The 19,691-nt window shown below is 36.9% G+C and overlaps 1 protein-coding gene across 4 annotated transcripts in view; it reads right to left on the bottom strand.

Moving 5' to 3' along the window:
- Positions 1-19,691, bottom strand: part of LOC111507119 (5-oxoprolinase) — a 137,383-nt gene that overhangs the window by 111,006 nt on the left and 6,686 nt on the right. For all 4 annotated transcript variants that reach the window (XM_074171240.1, XM_074171241.1, XM_074171239.1 and 1 more), the window contains exons 2-8: positions 17,447-17,617; positions 17,149-17,340; positions 11,373-11,664; positions 8,937-9,181; positions 6,921-7,129; positions 4,491-4,737; positions 970-1,177 (exon numbers count right to left, since the gene is read on the bottom strand). In XM_074171240.1, the coding sequence (XP_074027341.1) occupies positions 970-1,177; positions 4,491-4,737; positions 6,921-7,129; positions 8,937-9,181; positions 11,373-11,664; positions 17,149-17,340; positions 17,447-17,614 (1,561 nt within the window). In that variant the 5' untranslated portion in view covers positions 17,615-17,617. The remainder of the gene's footprint in view (positions 1-969; positions 1,178-4,490; positions 4,738-6,920; positions 7,130-8,936; positions 9,182-11,372; positions 11,665-17,148; positions 17,341-17,446; positions 17,618-19,691) is intronic.

The following is a 19,691-nucleotide window of genomic DNA, read 5'->3' as shown; positions in this document are numbered from 1 at the left end:
TCTAGAGGATTCATATTAGGGCTGCGAGTTGGCCAATTTTGAGGTTCTACACGTCCAATCCAGCGATTAGGATAGGTAATGTCGAGATGCTAACTATAGCAAGAACACTATAAAATGAACTAGAGCCCCGTCGTGCATAAACCACATATCAACTCCCACAAAATGGGAAACAAAATGGGTAAAAAAAGTACTCATCTATGTATTTATATATAACCACGTCTGTAGATTCAATCTGTTCGACGTTTCGGCTTCTGCTTTGAAGCCATTTTCAAAAACCATTCTAAACTGAAGTTGCTTTACATGAAATGGGTAGAAAAAGTACTCATCTATTTATTTATATATAACCACGTCTGTAGTTTCAATCTATTCGACGTTTCGGCTTCTGCTTTGGAGCAATTTTCAAAAATCATTCGAAACTGAAGTTGCTTTACATGACTACGGGTCGTAATCTACCTGACCCCCTAAGTCTCGTCGCTGGCTTTGTTCTTGGTTTGTTCAGTTCCAAGTGTTCACTTGGATTATTTATTTAACTCAAAAATATCTTCGTCTCCAAAATATTAAATGTTGATTTTCCAGAAACAGAGTCGGTCTCATCGAACAGTTATCAAGTCTTCTTCTCTTCTTTATTGGCCGATGTTTCCTGTTCAGGCGCAATTGGGGGGTTATCAAGTCTTAGTAAATACTTGTGTGCAACGTTAGTTTGAATGACTCCGTATGTAATACATTCAAATTTTGAAGTGGCTACGTAGTGTCAAAATTTTTGTGAGTTGTATTAGCTAGAAAATATTTGGTTACATTATATCATTCTTTTTTGGTGTCAGAGTGTGTTTCAGTTTTTGACATAATGATTGATAGATACAAATAAAATATGATCAAGAAAACATTAATTTGCTTGAATTTTGATTTCATGAAAACTAAATTCAACTTGATGCAATTCACATTGATAAATCTAAAGGATCAACTCTATACCTGCGTATTTATGAACGAAGACAGTGGTCATTCCCAAAGATCTCGCAATAGCACAAGCATGTTGGCCTCCCGCACCACCAAAACAAGCCAATGCATGGCGCGCTGTATCATAGCCTTTGGCCTGAGTCAGGGCTCTGATTGGTCGACACATAGCTTCATTCGCAACTCTGACAAATCCCATCGCAACTTCCTCCACAGACATAGATTTCTGAAACGGACATTACTGTTGGTGATATTGAAACAGTATTCACATATTAGAATGATCATTATTCATTTTCTCATCATACAAATTCACCAAACATGCTCTTTCTCCGATCGCTTCAATACTTATGAAGTTGGCCAAAAGTTATTATTTCAAGGAATGCTCCCAACAATCTGGAAGTATTACTATTAGTGTTGTTGTTATTGTTGAATTCATTCATCTTTCAGATCACTATGATAGTAGACATGTCAATTTAAAAATAACAATAAATAACTATATGAATATAAATAAATAAATATATACCTATCAAATAAAACAGGCACTATACAAAACATTACAAGCGACATACTGATGCAAATTTTAAAATCATAGACAAATTATTATAAAACAACATAATATAATTATATACAATTAGAAGGTTTGACATAAAAGTAGGAAGGAAAAGCAATGAGAACAAGTAATATCAAGATATCCCTTTGCAGGAACTCATCTAAGCTATAATAACCCCCAAAAAGTATAATGCCGTTATACCTAAGAGATTCCTTGAATATCGAAGTTTTGTGTTTTGGAATGGTCAAGTATTTAGTTCGTGTTGCATAATTATGAGTGACTGACTCGTGATTGAAATGAATGATATTGTGTCCCTAGTTAACATAATGAGTCACGAATGAAAGTTTTCTGGATCTGTATCTGATTTGTTAACTTAAGTTTTACTTCATATCTATATGATCTCGAGGTTTGCTATCAAGGATTAGTTTGGTTTGCCATATTATGAGGCAACATCTATGTTTTAAATTATGATTTAACATCAATTCATTCTAAGCGTCACATATTTATGATGGTCCAGTATGTGAAGATAGAATTCTTGCTGCCCATTTTAAATACCTTGATGCGCTAGATTATCTTACCTGGCAATGTAGGAGTCGAATTGCTCGATGTTTTAAGAAGGCATCGATCATCGAAACCTCAAAAGTTTCAACGAACACCAAATCAAGTCCACTGTAGTTCTGAATAAACTACCTCGATCCTTGCTTGCGTGGAATATTTCAATCTATGAGGTTTACAGTCATTTTATGTAGTGTATGCAAACTCCTCATTTTGAATAACTTAACTATGAGCCAGTGCTTGTTATTGTTATTCGTTTCTCTAGTAACAGTATGATACAAGATGCTTTCGTTCATGTTTTACATTATTGGCCCCTTTCAAGGGAAACCGTTGAAAATTTATCACTATGCTCTCTCCTAAACTATAAGATTTCATGACATCAGTTTTCATAGGCAAGCGGATAATGGGAATAATACAGCACAGAAAGTCACCCCAGTATACTTTCCTTCTGAAAGGAAAACCTGTTGTTTTGGACCTAAACCTAAACCTCCACACTTTTCTGTGAATTTTCAAAGTGCGATGGCAAATAATTCAAAACGACCTCATCATTCATGTTCATAGCCCTCTGGAAGACTTGATTCAATATAAATGAATCATCAAGTTTTCCAAAGTGGTACGAACATGAATAATGAGATCATGTTGAATTATTTGTCATGGTACTTTGAAGATTCACCGAAAAGTGTTTGTTAGTTTCTGACATAGGAGCGAGAGCTTCTCAACTCCCCAACTCCTGATCCAACATCGGAACCTCAAAAAAAGGTTTGGTGGTGCAGCCGAGAAACGACTGTGTCGTCTCCTCAAGAGCGGGGTACCTTATAAAACCGCTTTGCACCAAATTATTGAGAGGCTTACGCAGAATCTGTCTCAGGTGGGGGAACAAACCCCCATGAGCAGGTTAGCAAACGTTTGCGCTCAAGTCATGATTCACCAAAACCAGACGCGAAAAACCCCTGCACGGCTGAATCTAAGGCATCGTCAGGTGTAGCTGACGTGCAAAAACCTTCATATGGGAAGGTCGTCGTGGGAATCCAGGTGGGAATCTTGCAACTTGAATATTCGTCCATCTCATTAACAGAGCATACACTTTGTGCCTGCCCCGCTGGGGACCGAATCAGGTCTTTAGAGTTCGGCAGAGCCATACTCTTACCATCTGACCTGAAAGACCACTCACCATACAAACGAATCGGCTTTGTTAAGAAGCTGGGTTTATTTGGCCGAGTGTGAATAGGTGTGAGCTACAATAAACCCTTGCGGGTTGCGGTGAAGGGTTGAATAGACCCACTCACGTTGGACCTAACCTAACCTAGTTTCTGACATCAAACTTTGATAATTTTCAGTTCTGAATTGTTGAAGACTTCCAGTTTCCTGAAATAAAGAGTAGTCGAGATCGAACAGCAAACAAGCGTAGTTGTTTTACTTCCGGTTCCTTCTCTTCTCAATAGGTTATGGGCCCAGAAACGAAGTTAATGCGTTTATTCAGGATTTTTTCAACTTTCAAATTGTAACCACAGTTTGTTGTGCGTATTACGCAGTTCAGAATATCTCAGGACTCAAAATGGCAGTGAATTTTTTATCCAGTGTCCCGAAGCTGAAAGGCCGCCCTTTCAGTGATTTTTGTATTTACTTCTTCTTTATAAACAATGTATGTCAATGAATAAAACCCATTTATTATTATTATTAATTACAGTTATTAGTGATTGGTCGTTCGCGGTGCGGAATATACTAGTGTTGAATGACTTGAAGGGCTGTTTGGACGGCAGTGTAGAGGACCAGGTCAAAGATGAAAAAGCCAAGGCAAAGCTAATTCTAACGATGGACCCATCATTTTTTGTGCATGTGAAAGACGCTACGTCGACAATGGACTCAGGTTCAGAAACTTTTTGACGACAAGGACGCGGAACAACCCGAAAAATCGGGTTGTTCCGCGCGATGATTGAGAACTGTGTGATTCTATGGGATGTTACTTTACTCAGCTCATAGACACCGTTCAGAAGTTAGAAGGCACCGGTTTTCAAATAGATGATAGCTGGATCGGTTGCTGGATCGATTACCGGAAAAGTACGCGCCCATGATAATGGCGATCGAACATCTAAAAATGCACAAATATAATTTCATTTAAAGACCAAGGTAATATATGAATCTGATTACAAAGTAACCGAAGCAAGAACTCTTTTCTCCATTCATCATCTGCCAATTTATTTCATGTGTTATATATCAAACACTGATCATATAGAATTTGGTAATCATGATATTTCTGTACTTAATTTGATTCAGAATAAAACCTGTCCTTTCATTTCTGATACTAGTTCAAAGGCAGAAAATAACATTTAGTTTGAATGGAGACTTCATTCTCCATTCATTTGAGAATAGAAGAATTGAAGGGAAGATTATAGATTATTCCACACAAAAGCTAGTGAAATCAGAAGGGACTTACCTCAGATTCATCTTGTGCATTCAAAAACTCGTTTATGTCTTTCGTCAGTAGTTGGAATTCTTCAATAGTTTGTTCCTCGTCCAAAGGAGAGTCTTCATCGGGGCCAAAGATGTTTGGAAAATATTCAGGTAAAAGCCTACCCAATGCCAAGTTCGCATCTGTTACAGTTAAAGGACCCCCTTTCTTGTAACAGACTGGACCAGGGTGAGCTCCAGCTGATTCAGGGCCAACTACGAACATGCCGGATCTGAAAAAATGACATATGATATATCTAAACTGAAGGATTTTTTTGATCGAACTAAAATAAAGGTCAACTATGTGGTATTTTTGAAAAAGCAGGTAAAAGGCAGCTGAACGACTTTTAAAATGGTGTACCACTCAACCCCCTCTCCACTTAAAATTTAAGAAGTTATGTCCACCCCTGCTAAGGCATTTGATATTGCATATTGTTTATTAAACTTAAGGTAAATTTAATACAGATCCGAACCAAAAAAATTTTGAAAAGTGTCAAAATTACCTGAAAATCAACTTTGAATGACATTGTATGATATATCATTGAATTCAGCGTGAACAGTTTTTTCGAAAAAGTGTCATCAAATATGCAGATTCGTATTGAAAAAAAATAGATTCAGGGTGGCCCAGAGAGTACAAAACGTTGGATTCCAAATCTGATTACGACAAATTGAGAATAATTAACTCTATCGAATAAAAAATGCCTGTAATATTTTTTGATAATTTTTGAAATAAAGGGGGAAAAAAGATAAATAAAAATGACACAATTTACTTTTTTATGACATCTCAATAACCGACCCTCGATTTTTTTGAACAACTTGACAGTGTTTCTATGAGTGCAACGTTTTCTCCATTCGACTACCTTCTAACTCTTATAGTTTAAAAGTTACCAACACAATCCCATTGAAAAAGTGGCCACTCTGTATATAGGTCAATGGCGTCAGGTGAATGGTAGGACATGATGATCACGGGTTTCACGAGTTCAAATCCCAGCGCAATTTTTTCTTTGCCAAATAAAAACCGCACATGATAACTATCTTGCAAACATACAAACAATGTTGTCTAGAGATCCTAGCAGAGTCTGGTCATATGTTCACTCTAAGAATAACAGCCCAAGAATACCAGGATCAGTAACCAACTTAGAGAACAAACTAGAGAATCCTCAAGATATTGTTGATGCCTTTTCAGTGAGATGTATTCAAAATCTGGCTCTCTTTTGAACAAAGTTGGTACAGTGAATAATAATGTTCACATTCATTTTTACCCCATTCAAGAAAATGAGGTTATATCTGCAACTAAAAAACTAAAGGACAAACTGCCATCAGGCCCAGATATGATCTCACCATCAAGGATTGTGCAGGAGCATTGGCAAAACCTTTAACGAGAATTTTTAATTCATGTCTGATATCTGGAACATTCCCAGATATTTGGAAATTAGCTAAAGTATGTCCTGTATACAGAAGTGGTGAAAAATCATATATAGACAATTACAGACCCATATCTATTTTATGTATGTTTTCTAAAATTTTTTAGATTATTTTATATAATCGCATATATGCTTGTGTTCAACAGCAACTATCTCAACATCAACATGGATTTGTTATTAAGCGTTCTACTGTTACAAATCTAGTCATTATTACTCAATTTATTTCCGATACATTAGATGTCAGTAATGATGTCATATATGAACTTTTGGATCGTTTTAGTTTAGAGCATCGCAGAAAATGTGCGTCGCTCATATTTTTATTCAAGTTAGGGAATGAGAGAGTTGACTGTCCGAAAATTCTTGAACAAATTAACTTCAATGTACCACAGCCAGCTTCACGATCTCAATCCATTTTTAGACCTCTCAGAGCAAGAACCAAGATTATGCTCACCTCCCCAATATGTGTTATGTGCACAACATAACAACATAACATTATTAGAATTGCTAACATATACTTGAAGTAGGTAATTAGAATTAATTTTTTTTGTTCGTTTTATTTTTCGTTTATGATTAAGTATTGTGGATAAAATTTTATATTGTCCTGTAAATAGGTAACTGTTGGACAATAAAGCTATTATTATTATTATTGGATCACTAGATTATTCAACAATTTTTACTCAAGTTAATTTCTGAAATATATATAAAGACATTTGATATTCCTGAAAAAATTGAAGGCAAGTTTAGAACAGTGTACATAAAATATATCTAGAATGTTCTGATTGATTCGGCCGTTACTTGATGAAGATCCAGTAATTTTTCAAATAAAGTTTGTGGAAATCAAACCGTGAGGTGTAGTTTTTTAAAATATCTAGAATGTTCTGAAAACCAAGAATACAATAATATACAGGGTGTTAAACTGAGAACGTTAGTATTATTCACTGTTACGTGACACATCACTGTTTTCGTTGAAAATATATTTAAGTAAAAATCACCTGAAGAAGAGCATAGATCCTCCACCTGCCGCAACTGTATTTACATCTAGCTGTGGCGCTTGAATGGTCACTCCAGCGGTGGTACTTTCGTATACGTGTTCATAATTTCCAGAGAACCTCGATACATCAGTCGAGGTACCCCCCATATCAAAACCAATAACAGGTAAGTTTGTTTCTTTTTGCCACGTTGTGACAGCACAACCAACAACCTAGAACAAAGTCTACCATGAATATGTCGGTGAATTGTATTATATCAATAATATACAGTGAAAAAAAATCAAAATATGTTATAATATTATGTGGGTGCCGCTAAACCTCAGGAACGAATCCTGATGAAGAGCCTCTATTTGATAATTTAAAGGCTAGATGTACCACCCTATATAAATTTCTGGAATAATTCAGAACAGTGGAAGTAGTTATATTCCACATTCCAAAAAATTTGCTTTTCAAGATATGAGGTCTGGAAGTTTCGAACTCTAGAGATTTTCATCAGTACAGTACCGAAAATTTGGAAGTATTCGAGAGCATTTTACGGAATATTCTGGAATGTGCGGGAACACTCTGGAACGTTTGGTAACACTCCAGAACATCCCAGATAATTGTGGAATATGAACATCCTCGAATATTGTGGAATGTTCTGGAAAATTGTGAATCATTCATAGTTTTTTGTATAGATGGGACTACCCGTTATTAGTTGTATATAAAGCAAGAATCGTCGACCTCCTGTAATTCAAAGTTTATCCTTCAACTCGAACTATCACCCAATACCATATCCGGATCCGGGTACTAGTTGTTTTTGAATTTTTTGACTGTCAAACTCAGTCCGGAATTCACTGATTAACGAGATCATTGCGATAATGGATTCTTGAGCTGGTACATTGTCTTGATTAAACAACACTTTATTCTTAGACATATGCGGCCGTTAAGGCTTGCTTGATTTCTCCACACAAACGTTGCAATAAATTCGCATAATACTCGCCATTGATATTTCACCTTTTTTAAGATAGTCGATAAAAATTATCCCACGCGAATTCCAAAAAACCGATGTCAAGACCTTGCCTACAGATGAAACGGTCTTGTCCTTTTTTGGAGGCGATTGTTTTGATTGTTCCTTTGTCTCAGGTGTGAAATAATGGACCAATGTTTCTTTCATCCATTGTTATGAAACGACGCAAGAATTCTGCTTCGTTGATGTGAAACTTCGCTAAACACTCAATTGAAACTTGAAACACGGCACTCATCTTGCACAAAGCTTTCTCATGTCCAAATTCTCAGACAATATACGTTGTACCGCACTTTTTGAAATGTCTACTAAGTCTTCTAACTCGCACACTTTCAGTCGACAATCATTCAGTACCGCTTTGTGGATTTTCTTCACCTTTTCTCATATGGCCTTGTTCAAACACTGCTACCCAATATCCACCCAGAGTAGAATCCAGTTCGATTCGTATATTGGTTATCGTTGTACCACATAACAATGACCAATTCCCTCTATTTTCACAAATTCACCGAAAACGTTTGCTACGCATCGTCTTCAAACTTGAAATATATGCTTTATAAATTGTGTACTTTTTAATGATATTTTTCAAACAACATCCGTCATCTCTAGATCAGGCTAAGACCACCCTGGTGCTAGGTCCCATTGTTACGCCCAAGATGAGTTATCTCATCAAATTTCATACAATGCATTTAAATGTTTCAATATATGTGAGTTTTTATTCATTTATACATTAGTTGTAGCTCTGAAAAAGCGGTAAATACATCCACAAAACAATAGCGAAGATACAGTCTGTTTTTTATTGTTATTTAGGTTATGATTCTGTAGAAAATTCACTACCCACCCCATGTCGTCTAATCGTAGCATAGCAAAATGAAATATGGCAAATATTCACAACACTGAGAGTTACCAGTTGATGCTTATCTGATAAGATAGGAATCATTGTATTCAACTGAATGAAAAATTATCATACATGTTCATGACATTAAAAGATATGAGATATGAGAAGTTATACTTACTCCTCCTGCCGGTCCAGACAGGATGGCCCTTGCACCATTGAAACTTTGCATTGGTGTCAAACCACCATCGCTCTGCATGAAAAGAACTCTTGTTCCTTCCAAATTGTTTTTGAAACCCTTGGAGAAACCTTCCACGTACCTCTTGACATGAGGCGTAAGATAAGCATCTGCACAAGAAGTGAATCCTCTAGGGACGATTCTAACCATCGGTATGACTTGGTGAGAAAGTGAAACATGGCTAAAACCTGTGAAGAAAAATAAATACCTACATTGTGGATAAACCAACATAGCCTTGACAGAAAATCTATTATGAATTTAATGAGTCATATAGCTCTCACAGTTATTGTGTATAGTAAAAGTAAAACTGTATTCATTATTATTTCTTAGAGAATAACTATAAGTAATATTGTGTTGAATAAATCGGCGTCCAGATATATTCATTGAATTCCATCAAAATTGGAATCATTCTGCCGTGATACGATTTTGTCTCTTTGAGAACAGAAGTGATCGATGAATGCATAGATGACAGAATGGATGTTAAAGAGATAATAAAAACGAACAGATATGATAAGGATTTTGTGTGACAACTAGTTGATCAGAAAGCGGAAAAACAATCGGAATCGATGAAAACTAATGGGGCACTGAAACGACCATTAAATGTCCAAGAAGCAGTATTTGAAATTTGTTAAGTGTATATTCGTAAAAAAGGAATTTTGAGAATGTTGATACCAAAGTAACACGAAAATCCCGGAAATAATCAATTCGATGGCATAAATGAGATTAAAGATTGGCAAGATAACCCAAATTATATATCTCACAAGTGATGAGACCAAAAGATTATCAAAAGGTATCAATAAATATAAGCTCCAATAAAATAACATCATCAATTTTAGTTAATCAAAGTATGTGAAAAATGATAACAAGATCGAAATAAACTCAAATGTTAATTATAATAAACGATCTCGATAACAAGCTTATAATTGTACGACTAGTTTTGATACGTTCAGGTGAACTACTCAGAAATATCAATATTGAAATTGGATAATATTCATATTCAGTATTCCCTATCAAGTAACAAGTTTGAGGCTTTCATCCACTCCTAAGGTACAGAGATTTATGTCTGCCTGACTTCTCTCTGATGAGGATTGAACTACAGTTCACAAATTGCTTTGAACTTTTTGGATAACAAGAAAAACCTCAACATTTTTTTTAAATATAGAAAAATACATAATTTAAACTTTACATTCATTTGCTTTCAATTCTGTAGAAAATTACGGAATATTACGGAATATTGCGAACCAATTCACTGCAGATCAAGATGTACTTGCACAATTGTTGCCAGGTCCACTGTTTTTGCAGTAGGTCTCCCGTTTTGGCACCCGAAATACTGTCGCCACCCGAAATACCGTTGCCCTACTGTTTCAGAGATAAAATACTGATGAACCAGTTTACTTTCCATACTAGTTAAAATCACCATGTATGTAGTATGTCTCTATACAATATTTTTTCTGCAATTTTTTTGTATGAATATACTAATTTTCTTACACATCAACTATTTTTCGGACCTGGCAACACTGATCGTGTTAGTATTGCCCAATTAAATGCCTCACAGACACAATATAAAGAAATGTATTTCATCAGTTCGGACTTCCATTATCTAATATAATATAAATTGATTTGAAATCTCTGAAAAAACAAAAATTATAACCGAAAATAACAATTTCATTAAACAAAAAACTGAAATTACAAAGAAATAGCATACAAGCAACAACCAAAAAAATAATAAAAAATAAAAGCTGGAAATTAAAAAATATTATTAACAAAAAATTTAAAATAAAAAATCAAAAGATTCCAAACCAAGTTACGTCACGACGTTTCGATTGTTAGTATCCACAATCGTCTTCGGGTGATAACTGGACTTATTCCTCCGAGATCTGACTATTTTATATTATATTATTTATTTTATATCATTTATTCTATATTATATTAGACAATGGAAGTCGGAACTGATGAAATACACCACGAAACCTTCACCACCTTCAAACAAAAAGAAATGTGATGGAATCAGCCGATACTTGATAAAAATATGTGACGTATTCAAAAAACACAAGATTTTAACTATACAATTTCACAAAAACGTAACACGTGTTTCGCTTTACAATGGCTTCTTCAGACGTGCCCATACCAACTAGTACCTATAGTTGTTCATATTATAGTTCATATTACTCAGCTGATAACACAACAGTTTTTAATTCTGAGGCGATACAGTTTTGACTGGGTCAGCTATTATTAAATAATGATCAATGAGAAATGTAGTAGTAAGTAGTAGTAACTCTAAAAGTGCCAACTACCAATTCAGGATCTATTCTTTCATTAAATAAGTTATTAACAAGAAATTCATTCCAAATATAAGTATGAAGATTGGTTTAGATTTACCAATTTCTTTAGCGATTTTGCCAACTTCCATCTCATGATCAAAGTACGTGTAACTATGGGCCAGAGCAACTGAAATACTATTTATTCCCTTTTCCTTAATCCGCCTCAATTCTTTTTTCACTTGTTCCACGTCGAGTTCTTTGGTCACGTAAAATTGTTCGCCTGTCTTTCCTTCAACGACTCTCCATTGGCTTGTTTGGTTTCCCAGTTCACATTTTCCATTCAGTACCGGTATAACACGACAATTTACTTCAACAATCTCTGAATGAAGGATCTCTGGTCTTCGTATATTCTAGAAAGTGAAGAATATTTTGAAAACTCTCGTATAAATAAAAATAAAATAAAATAAAAAATGGAGGACTGAAATACGCCGCGGAAGTCAATGTAAATATAAAAAATATAACAAATAAAATCAGTGTAACTCATTCCTCTGATATGAAATACTTCTTTTGTTCATTAAGTTATCAGTAGTCTCCCTTTTTTTATAAACCGTGTGTATCTAGTAATGCTATTTTTTTAGTTTTTCAAATGTTACAAAAATACAAATTTTTGTCATCAGTGAATTATTCGGAATCACATTTTCAGGTCCCAGTAACATTGAACAGAAGTATATTTGATGTATTCTCAAGAAATCTAGTGGAAGAGTGTCATGTTTGATGAGAAAACGATTATTTCAAGTAAAATCCGAAACTCACCACTCCCTCTTCTCACACTGCCAAAAATCAACTACTTGGCTAATACCACTAGTATCAATGAATTATATTTGATAGAAATTTGTGCAAGTTTTTCCACAGAGAAATTTTTTGCTAAAATAAGGTGAGTGATTCCCTATATTTTCCATAATTTTCTGTTTTTTATCGTTGTTATCGTATTCTAATTCAGGACAAAATGCTATAAAATACTTTTGTTCAAAGCTTTTGTGAATGTATCATGATCAAGCGTTTTTCCAATTCAACCTCATATTATACTTGATGTACTTGTCCTGTAGATGTAGATCTTGTCGAAGCTACATATGTCAAATCAGTTTCCTATTTTTTAGTCTGTTTTGTCAAATCACCACAGAATAGTGAAAGAGCATTCAACAACACGTGCAAATAACAAAATTGTTTGATCAAAATGGGTGTTCTGTTCGGGCAACGTAACGCGCGGGTCGCCCATTTTACAGTCGCTATAACTATACTACCGAGAAGACTATTCGCAATTGTTGTGGAATTGGCCGCGGTGGTAGTGCGCCCGACTCACGAACGGAAGACCGTGGATTCGATTCCTGCCTCGAACAGATATTTTTCTCGAGAGAATTTATCTAGTTGAAGCTGGGATGATTCTGCAACCGTGTTAGAAATCACACGTTAAAAGGTAAGACCTCGTTAGTCCTTAGCTCGCACAAGTTTCTCAATCAGCGATAGCTGATTAACGGAAAAACAGATTTTAAAACAGATTTTAATGTGGTAGATAAATTTGAGTCTACTAGTTCAGTAAAGGATCGACCAACACCCGTACGTTACATCGCCGCTATCTATGAGAGTTTGCAGGGTAATCTGATGCAATCGATTTCACGTCGCTCACTAGAACTCCATCACAACTTGTCGAATTTGCGTCGTGACTTGGGCCTGCACCCGTACAGAATTCAACTGGCCCAGAAACTTATTTTCATTGACAAATCATCGACGAGGCTCATTTTTAAATGAATGGGTACGTGAACAAACACAATTGTCAAATTTGAGACGATACCAATCTACACAACATCCAAGAGCATCCAATGCATCCCTAAAGAGTCACTGTTTGGTATTGGTTTTGGGTGGATTTTGGTGTAGATCGGCGTCATCGATCTATATTTCTTTGAGACCGACATTGGCCAGACCATCACTTTCAACCGCGAGCACTATAGGTCGATGAAGACCAACTTCTTTAGTCCTATGATTTGATGATCTGGACACGTGGTTTCAACAGAACGGCGCTACGTGCCACACAGCTCATGCCTCATTGGATATTCTGCACGAGCGATTTGACGGCATGGTCCTCTCACATGGATGTGTTGTTAACTGGCCACCGAGAGCATGCGATTTGACCCCGTTAGACTTTTTCTTGTGGGGTTTTCTCAAGTCGCAGGTGTATGCGAATAAGCCACAAACCACAGCGGTACTCGAAGCCAACATAACCCATGCCATCAGTCAAATTCAGCTTTACTATGCGCCAGAATCATGGAAAATTGGACGTTTCAGATGCGCTCCACCCAGAAAAACCGTAGCGGATATTTGAACGATGTCGATATCTCGCACACACTTCGTTTTATTCAAATTTAAAAATAGAGAGCGCATACTGAAATACCCTATAGTTTGAAAAATTCCCTGTCCCTTGCAGGATGTATATCGTATTCCTCTGGACATAATTTGAGTTGTCCGTGAATCATTTGCCTCCTGTGAGGCATTCTGCATATCATTCAGGTCATTGAGGTGCTAATTTCAAAAAGTTTTACATCAAAATAGGCTCTTCATCCTATATCAAGAATCTCAAAAAGTGTAGTTTAAGTTCTACTTTTAGGGCCTCCACTCACACACTATTTCATACGCTTTTTCCATTGATCTAAGCAGTGCTGGAAGTCTTTTTTGCTGAGGGCATTTAGGAGCTCTGCCGTTTTTTGCTTTACCGCTATGATCGACTAAAATCGGTCATTCAAAGCAAATTTTATCTTGGGAAACAATAAAATCGCACGGTGTCAAATCTGGCGAGTACGGCGCGTGTTCGAGCACTGGAGTGCGTTCATCAGCGAAATACCGCTTCACAGATAGAGCATTACGGGCAGTTGCGTTATCCTGGTGCGAAATCCACAAGTTGTTCTTCCACAACTCAGACCATTTCTTACAAACTCGTTCTTGCAGTGTTGCCAAAACTGATAGATAGTAAATCTGGTTGAGAGTCTGATCCTTTGGAACTCATTCAGTCATCACGATACCGTTTATGTCGAAAAAAATCATCAACATTGCCTTGAATTTTGATTTGGACATCCTTGCTTCTTTATTCTGGGCGATATAGGCGTCTTCCAATGCATCGATTTCCGCCTTGTTTCAACATCGTATTGAAAAATCCACATTTCGTCGCAAGTATTAATGTTTTTCATCAGTCCGGGATCTCCTTCTAACCTTTCAAGGTAATCTGAGCAGACCTGTCGACGCAAGAGCTTTCGATCAGGAGATAAGGTTTTTTAGCACCAACTTGGCACGGACTTTCGTCATGTGTAATTCCTCGTGTGAAATTTTTCTAACCGTTTCTTTATCGGTATTCATAGCCTCGGCAATCTCCCGGATGCTCATTCGACGATCTGCACCCACAATTTGGTTGATTTTGGTCACTGTTTCCGGAGTTGAAACAGTGTCAGGGCGACCTGGGCGCTGGTCATCTTCGGTGCTCTCTCGGCCGGCACTGAAGCGCTTACACCACTCAAAAACACGTGCACGAGATAGAGAATTGTCCCCATAGGCCTCTCGTAACAATTTGTAGTCAAAATTTTTTTTCAGTTCAAAGAGAAATGTGAGATTGATACGTTGCTCCTGTTTTTCGTCACATATGGATTTCAGCACGGAAAAAAACGTTCGTTTCAAACCGCTACTGCACAAATACCTATAATAGTGGCGAAAACGTGTTTTGGTACGTAAAGAAAGAAGATTTCCACTACTCGTTTTTTTCCCACCCATCTGGGGCGCCCTTTAGGCGCGCAGTCTCGTTATTTAATAGTCGGACCTCGTATAAGGGTGCACCTGTACTAACTTCTTGTACACAATTTACTCGTCGCCAACGTCACGTTCCATTTTTCTCATTCCTGCAGGTCACAAGGTTCGACTCTCTCTCTCTGTAAGAAACCTTCTCGTCCCGTGAGTGGAATCCGTTTCATGGGTAGTGAAAAAAAGGCAAGAATCTCTTTCGCTTCGAAACCTCTTCGCTCCATGATAGGATCTTACAATCATTCTTATGAATTAAATAAAAATTTCTAACATTACATCCCGTTTTTCGTCTGCCTTCAAATCTCCCGGAGAGGATGGTATATTCCCAGCTCTTCTTCAAAACGGACTGGAAATAATTTGACCTATTCTCACAAAATTGTATAATCCCTTTCACCAAGAGAATAAAATTGGACGATCTAACGCCAATTTCCCTCAATGGTGAGGTCACTCCATTTGGAACAGAGGTGAAGTATCTTGGCATTATCTTTGATGAAAGACTCACCTGGAACACTCACTTGGAAAAAGTTTTACACAAAGCCAGACTGTCTCTATGGACATGTTGAAGGATTTGTGGTAAAACTTGGGGTTTAGGTCCCAAACAAATCCATTGGATTTATGTGATGATTGTCAGACCAATGACCACTTATGGTGCAGTTGCTTGGTGGCCGAAGGCTTTACAGAAAACGGCCCAAGCGAAGCTCTCCGGCTTACAGAGACAGGCTTGTCTGGCTATCAGTGGTGCCATCAGTACCACACCGTCAGCGGCCATGTGGATTCTTCTAGATCTACCTCCTCTCCACATTTTTCTGGGGAGAGGCTAGATGGACTGCATACAGACTTGTGCACATTGCCAATTGCACAAATCAATTCAATGCAGAGTGCAACAGGTTGACACTAGAAGTCTCAGCATTCTGGAAATGACCTCTGACTTTATGTCTTCAACTATCAACTACGAACTGCCTTATAAAGTACTATTCCCGAGTAAAGAGGACTGGATCCTCCGGGAGAAGGAAATATTAAGAGCAGATTTGTTGGTTCACAGATGGATTAAAAACGCCTTCCGATTCTGGTGCAGGTGTTTTTAATCGCAGACCCAGGAGAGAGATATCTACCTGCCTAGGAACTTATGCGGCTGTATTTCAAGCGGAAATTTACGCTATTAAATTCTTAAATTGTTGGATAAATCCAACCTCAAACACAATTTAATAAAAATATTCTCGTACAGTCAAGCGGCGTTGGAAGCTCTTTGCTCCTACCGAGTAACATCTAAATTGGTAGCATATTGCCAAAAACGATTCTTCTCGATAGGAAGGCTGAACAGATTGTCTCTGGTCTGGATTCCTGGCCATACTGGCCTGGAAGGTAATAAAGCTGCTGACTCTCTTGCAAAGGAGGGTGCTGCAAGTGGCTTCATCGGACCAGAACACGTCATTGGCATCGCTTTGGGCTTTGCCAAACAAAAATTGAACACCTGTATGGCGCAAGAAGATTTATGGACTTCTGGCAGAATCTTCCAGGATTGGCTTACTCCAAGGTGTTTATTCACCCTTCGAAGCTTGATACCAAACAGTATCGTTGGACTACAGTAGGGATGAACTACGATGTCTAACAGGCCTTCTTACAGGTCACTGTCATTTGAATCATCACATGCAGAAACTTGGACTGTTGGAAGATAGTGCGTGTCGCCTTTGTTTGGAAAATGATGAAACAGCAGAGCATATACTTTTTGCCTGCTCTGCTGGGGACCGTGTGTGAATAGGTGCGAGCCACAATAAACTCTTGCGGGTTGCGGTGGAGGGTCGAATAAACCCACTCACTTTAGACCTAACCTAACCCAACCTAACGGTCTGCCTCGTCCACTATTCACGTTGTAACACGTTCAGGTTTTCATTCACATTTTAACTTGTTCTTTTCATATTTCGTATCAGCAAAATATCAATATTTTTCTAAATCTTCTATCTTTCACGAAAAATCTATTTAGAAAAATCCCATGTTGTCAACAAAGAATTACTAGAAAATGAAATATCGATAATCAACACACGTTATCATCAACTCACCAGATCAAATATTTTGGGTCTAGCCTGATTTCCAATAAGAAGAATGTCTCTGAAACCTTTGTTGGTCACGAATGCCATTTTTTCGCCCTTACGTTCCAAAAGAGCGTTAGTGGCCACTGTCGTTCCCATCCGTATCCATTCTATCAGGGAACTGTCTACGTTTCCATCGCTTGCTAATGCATTACCAGTTTCCTATACATATAAAAATACTGGAATTAACATAAGGTACCGAGTGAAAGCCGATTTCAATTTTTCATTCAATTACGAATTCAAAGTGCAAAAAATCCTGATTACTAACTTCCTGTAAAATTCTCCTGATGCCTTCTGTTGGTGCATCATCGTAATGCTGAGGATCTTCTGAAAGTAATTTTAGGACCCGAATTTTTCCACCTGGGCATTTTGCAAATACGTCTGTAAAAGTGCCACCCCGATCGATAGCAAAACGGAATTTTCTATTGGAAGCCATAACCTATAAAATATGTAAAAAAAAATTATTATATATCAGTTGCTTTTGATTTGAGAATTCTATCCGGCAAATTTGACTGTGTATCGCTTACTATTTTAATTGAAAAAATGAGTTACTATGGTGTCCGGGGCGTAGCTCTCAAGCTCGTCCAGTCTCATCTTACAAACAGGTACAAATATGTTGAAGTGAACAACTAAAGTCAGACCTCAAAGAAATAAAGCGTGACGTCTCTCAGGGCTCTATTTTAGGTCCACTATTGTTCTCGATCTATATCAATGAGCTATACAGTTTTATAAAAACAGCAAGATGTACCTTGTTTGCAGATGATATGACTCTATTATGTTCTAGCAAAGACTTTAACAGCTTACGCTGCGAGATATTAGCGAAATATTAGCGTATAAATGGTTTGCTGCTAATAAGCTGACTAATGAAATTAAAACTCAAAATTTAATTGTATCTTCCAATCGAAGTACGCATCCATCAGAGAGTTTAATTTTTTAGGATTCGTTATCGATAATAGATAGATAGATAGATAGATAGATAGATAGATAGATAATAGATAGATAGATAGAAATCTAGAGGATTCATATCAGAACTACGAGATGGACAATTTTGAGGTCTTGCACGTCCAATCCAGCGATTAGGGTAGGTGATATCGAGATGCTGACGAGCAAGAACACAAAAATGAGCTGGAGCCACACATGTTGCATCTTATAAGCACCGGCACTTCTTCTAACAAAATGGGTAAATCATCTTGCAAAAAGTCCGTTCTCGGACGGCTCGTGCATGTTCTCACATGCACGAGCCGTCACTGCTAGTTAATTGGTTTATGTTTCGTAGTCTAACATTGAAATATTCTCGTCTGAACTCTTCCCAGTTTCAGAAGAAACTTTATGAGAACTATAACAAAATAATTCCTAACCATGATTTAATTAATTAATATCTTCCTCTTATTGTGGATTTCCCCGATGTTGAAGCATTGCAACAGAATGAAAAAAAACATGGAGTATTTGCTGTATAAGATATTTTGTAGTGAGTATTTTGCTTGAAAGCAGTGTAACAATGGGATATTCTTCCAAGTCAGTTGCATTTAATGTTCGGTATTAGGAAAGTTGAAAACTAATTATTAATGAAGAACAGAACATGGCGTGTAGATGAGAATAAAATCTAGTCTATATAAGTTGAAGAGGCGTTTATGAAAAGAGATATTCAGATACTACCTACTCTTGTTGAAAGATGACTGAACTAATGGTGATAGTGTGACGGTGACAGTGATAGAACCGTTAGTCCGGTCAAATTAGACCAAAAAATAAGAGTGGCGCTACCTAAATTCCCACCAAGCTGAAAAACAGCTTCAGACAAAAAGTGTAGATCATAAAATTATCTACAAAAAATCTATTAATACTTTTTTTTCTACCAGCTACCGATTTTGAGATATAACGATTCAAAAAGTTGTGAAAGTTGTAATGGTCATAATATGCATAGTACGCCACGTAGGTATATAGGTCTCTGTAGTTGTAATATATATTAAAATTTTTCCTATCGGTCATTGTGACTTACACTTATGATATGAAATATACATAAGTTATAACTATAAGAATATCAGGTAAAATGAAACCCAGTCCCTTAAAATTTATACGACATTGTAACCTTGTGATAACATCTTTCCCCTGTTTAATTGTGTGCCTGGATATAGGTTAGGATAAACACATGTTAGGATAAACACATGTTTAGGATAAACACATGTTTATCCTAACCTATATCGTGCTGTTTTGAGTTTTTCAACAAAAATGTCAGAATATTGTTTTATTTGTGCTGAACTTTTAACTGAAAATGTTGTTACTGTTGAACGTGGTATAAAGACATTAATAAATGCAAGTATCGAAAGAGCAGATGAATTTTCGGAATATCTTAAAAATCACAAATCTGTGACATACATTGCTGCAGCTAATAAAAGGCAACGTGAAGAACAAGAAGCCGGTACATCCACACTAAGTCCTCCCCGTACTAGATTACGTTCCAGTGAATCAGCTTTTTGTTTTAAAAAACAATGCCTATTGTGTTGCCTGGAATTGAA

This window comes from Leptinotarsa decemlineata, unplaced genomic scaffold (genome assembly GCF_025532065.1).
Source record: "Leptinotarsa decemlineata unplaced genomic scaffold, Ldec_3_MD MMD2_tig00000010_RagTag_RagTag, whole genome shotgun sequence".
NCBI lineage: Eukaryota > Metazoa > Arthropoda > Insecta > Coleoptera > Chrysomelidae > Leptinotarsa > Leptinotarsa decemlineata.
The sequence above is the reverse complement of the archived record's forward strand: the minus strand, read 5'-3'. Positions and strand labels throughout refer to the sequence as shown.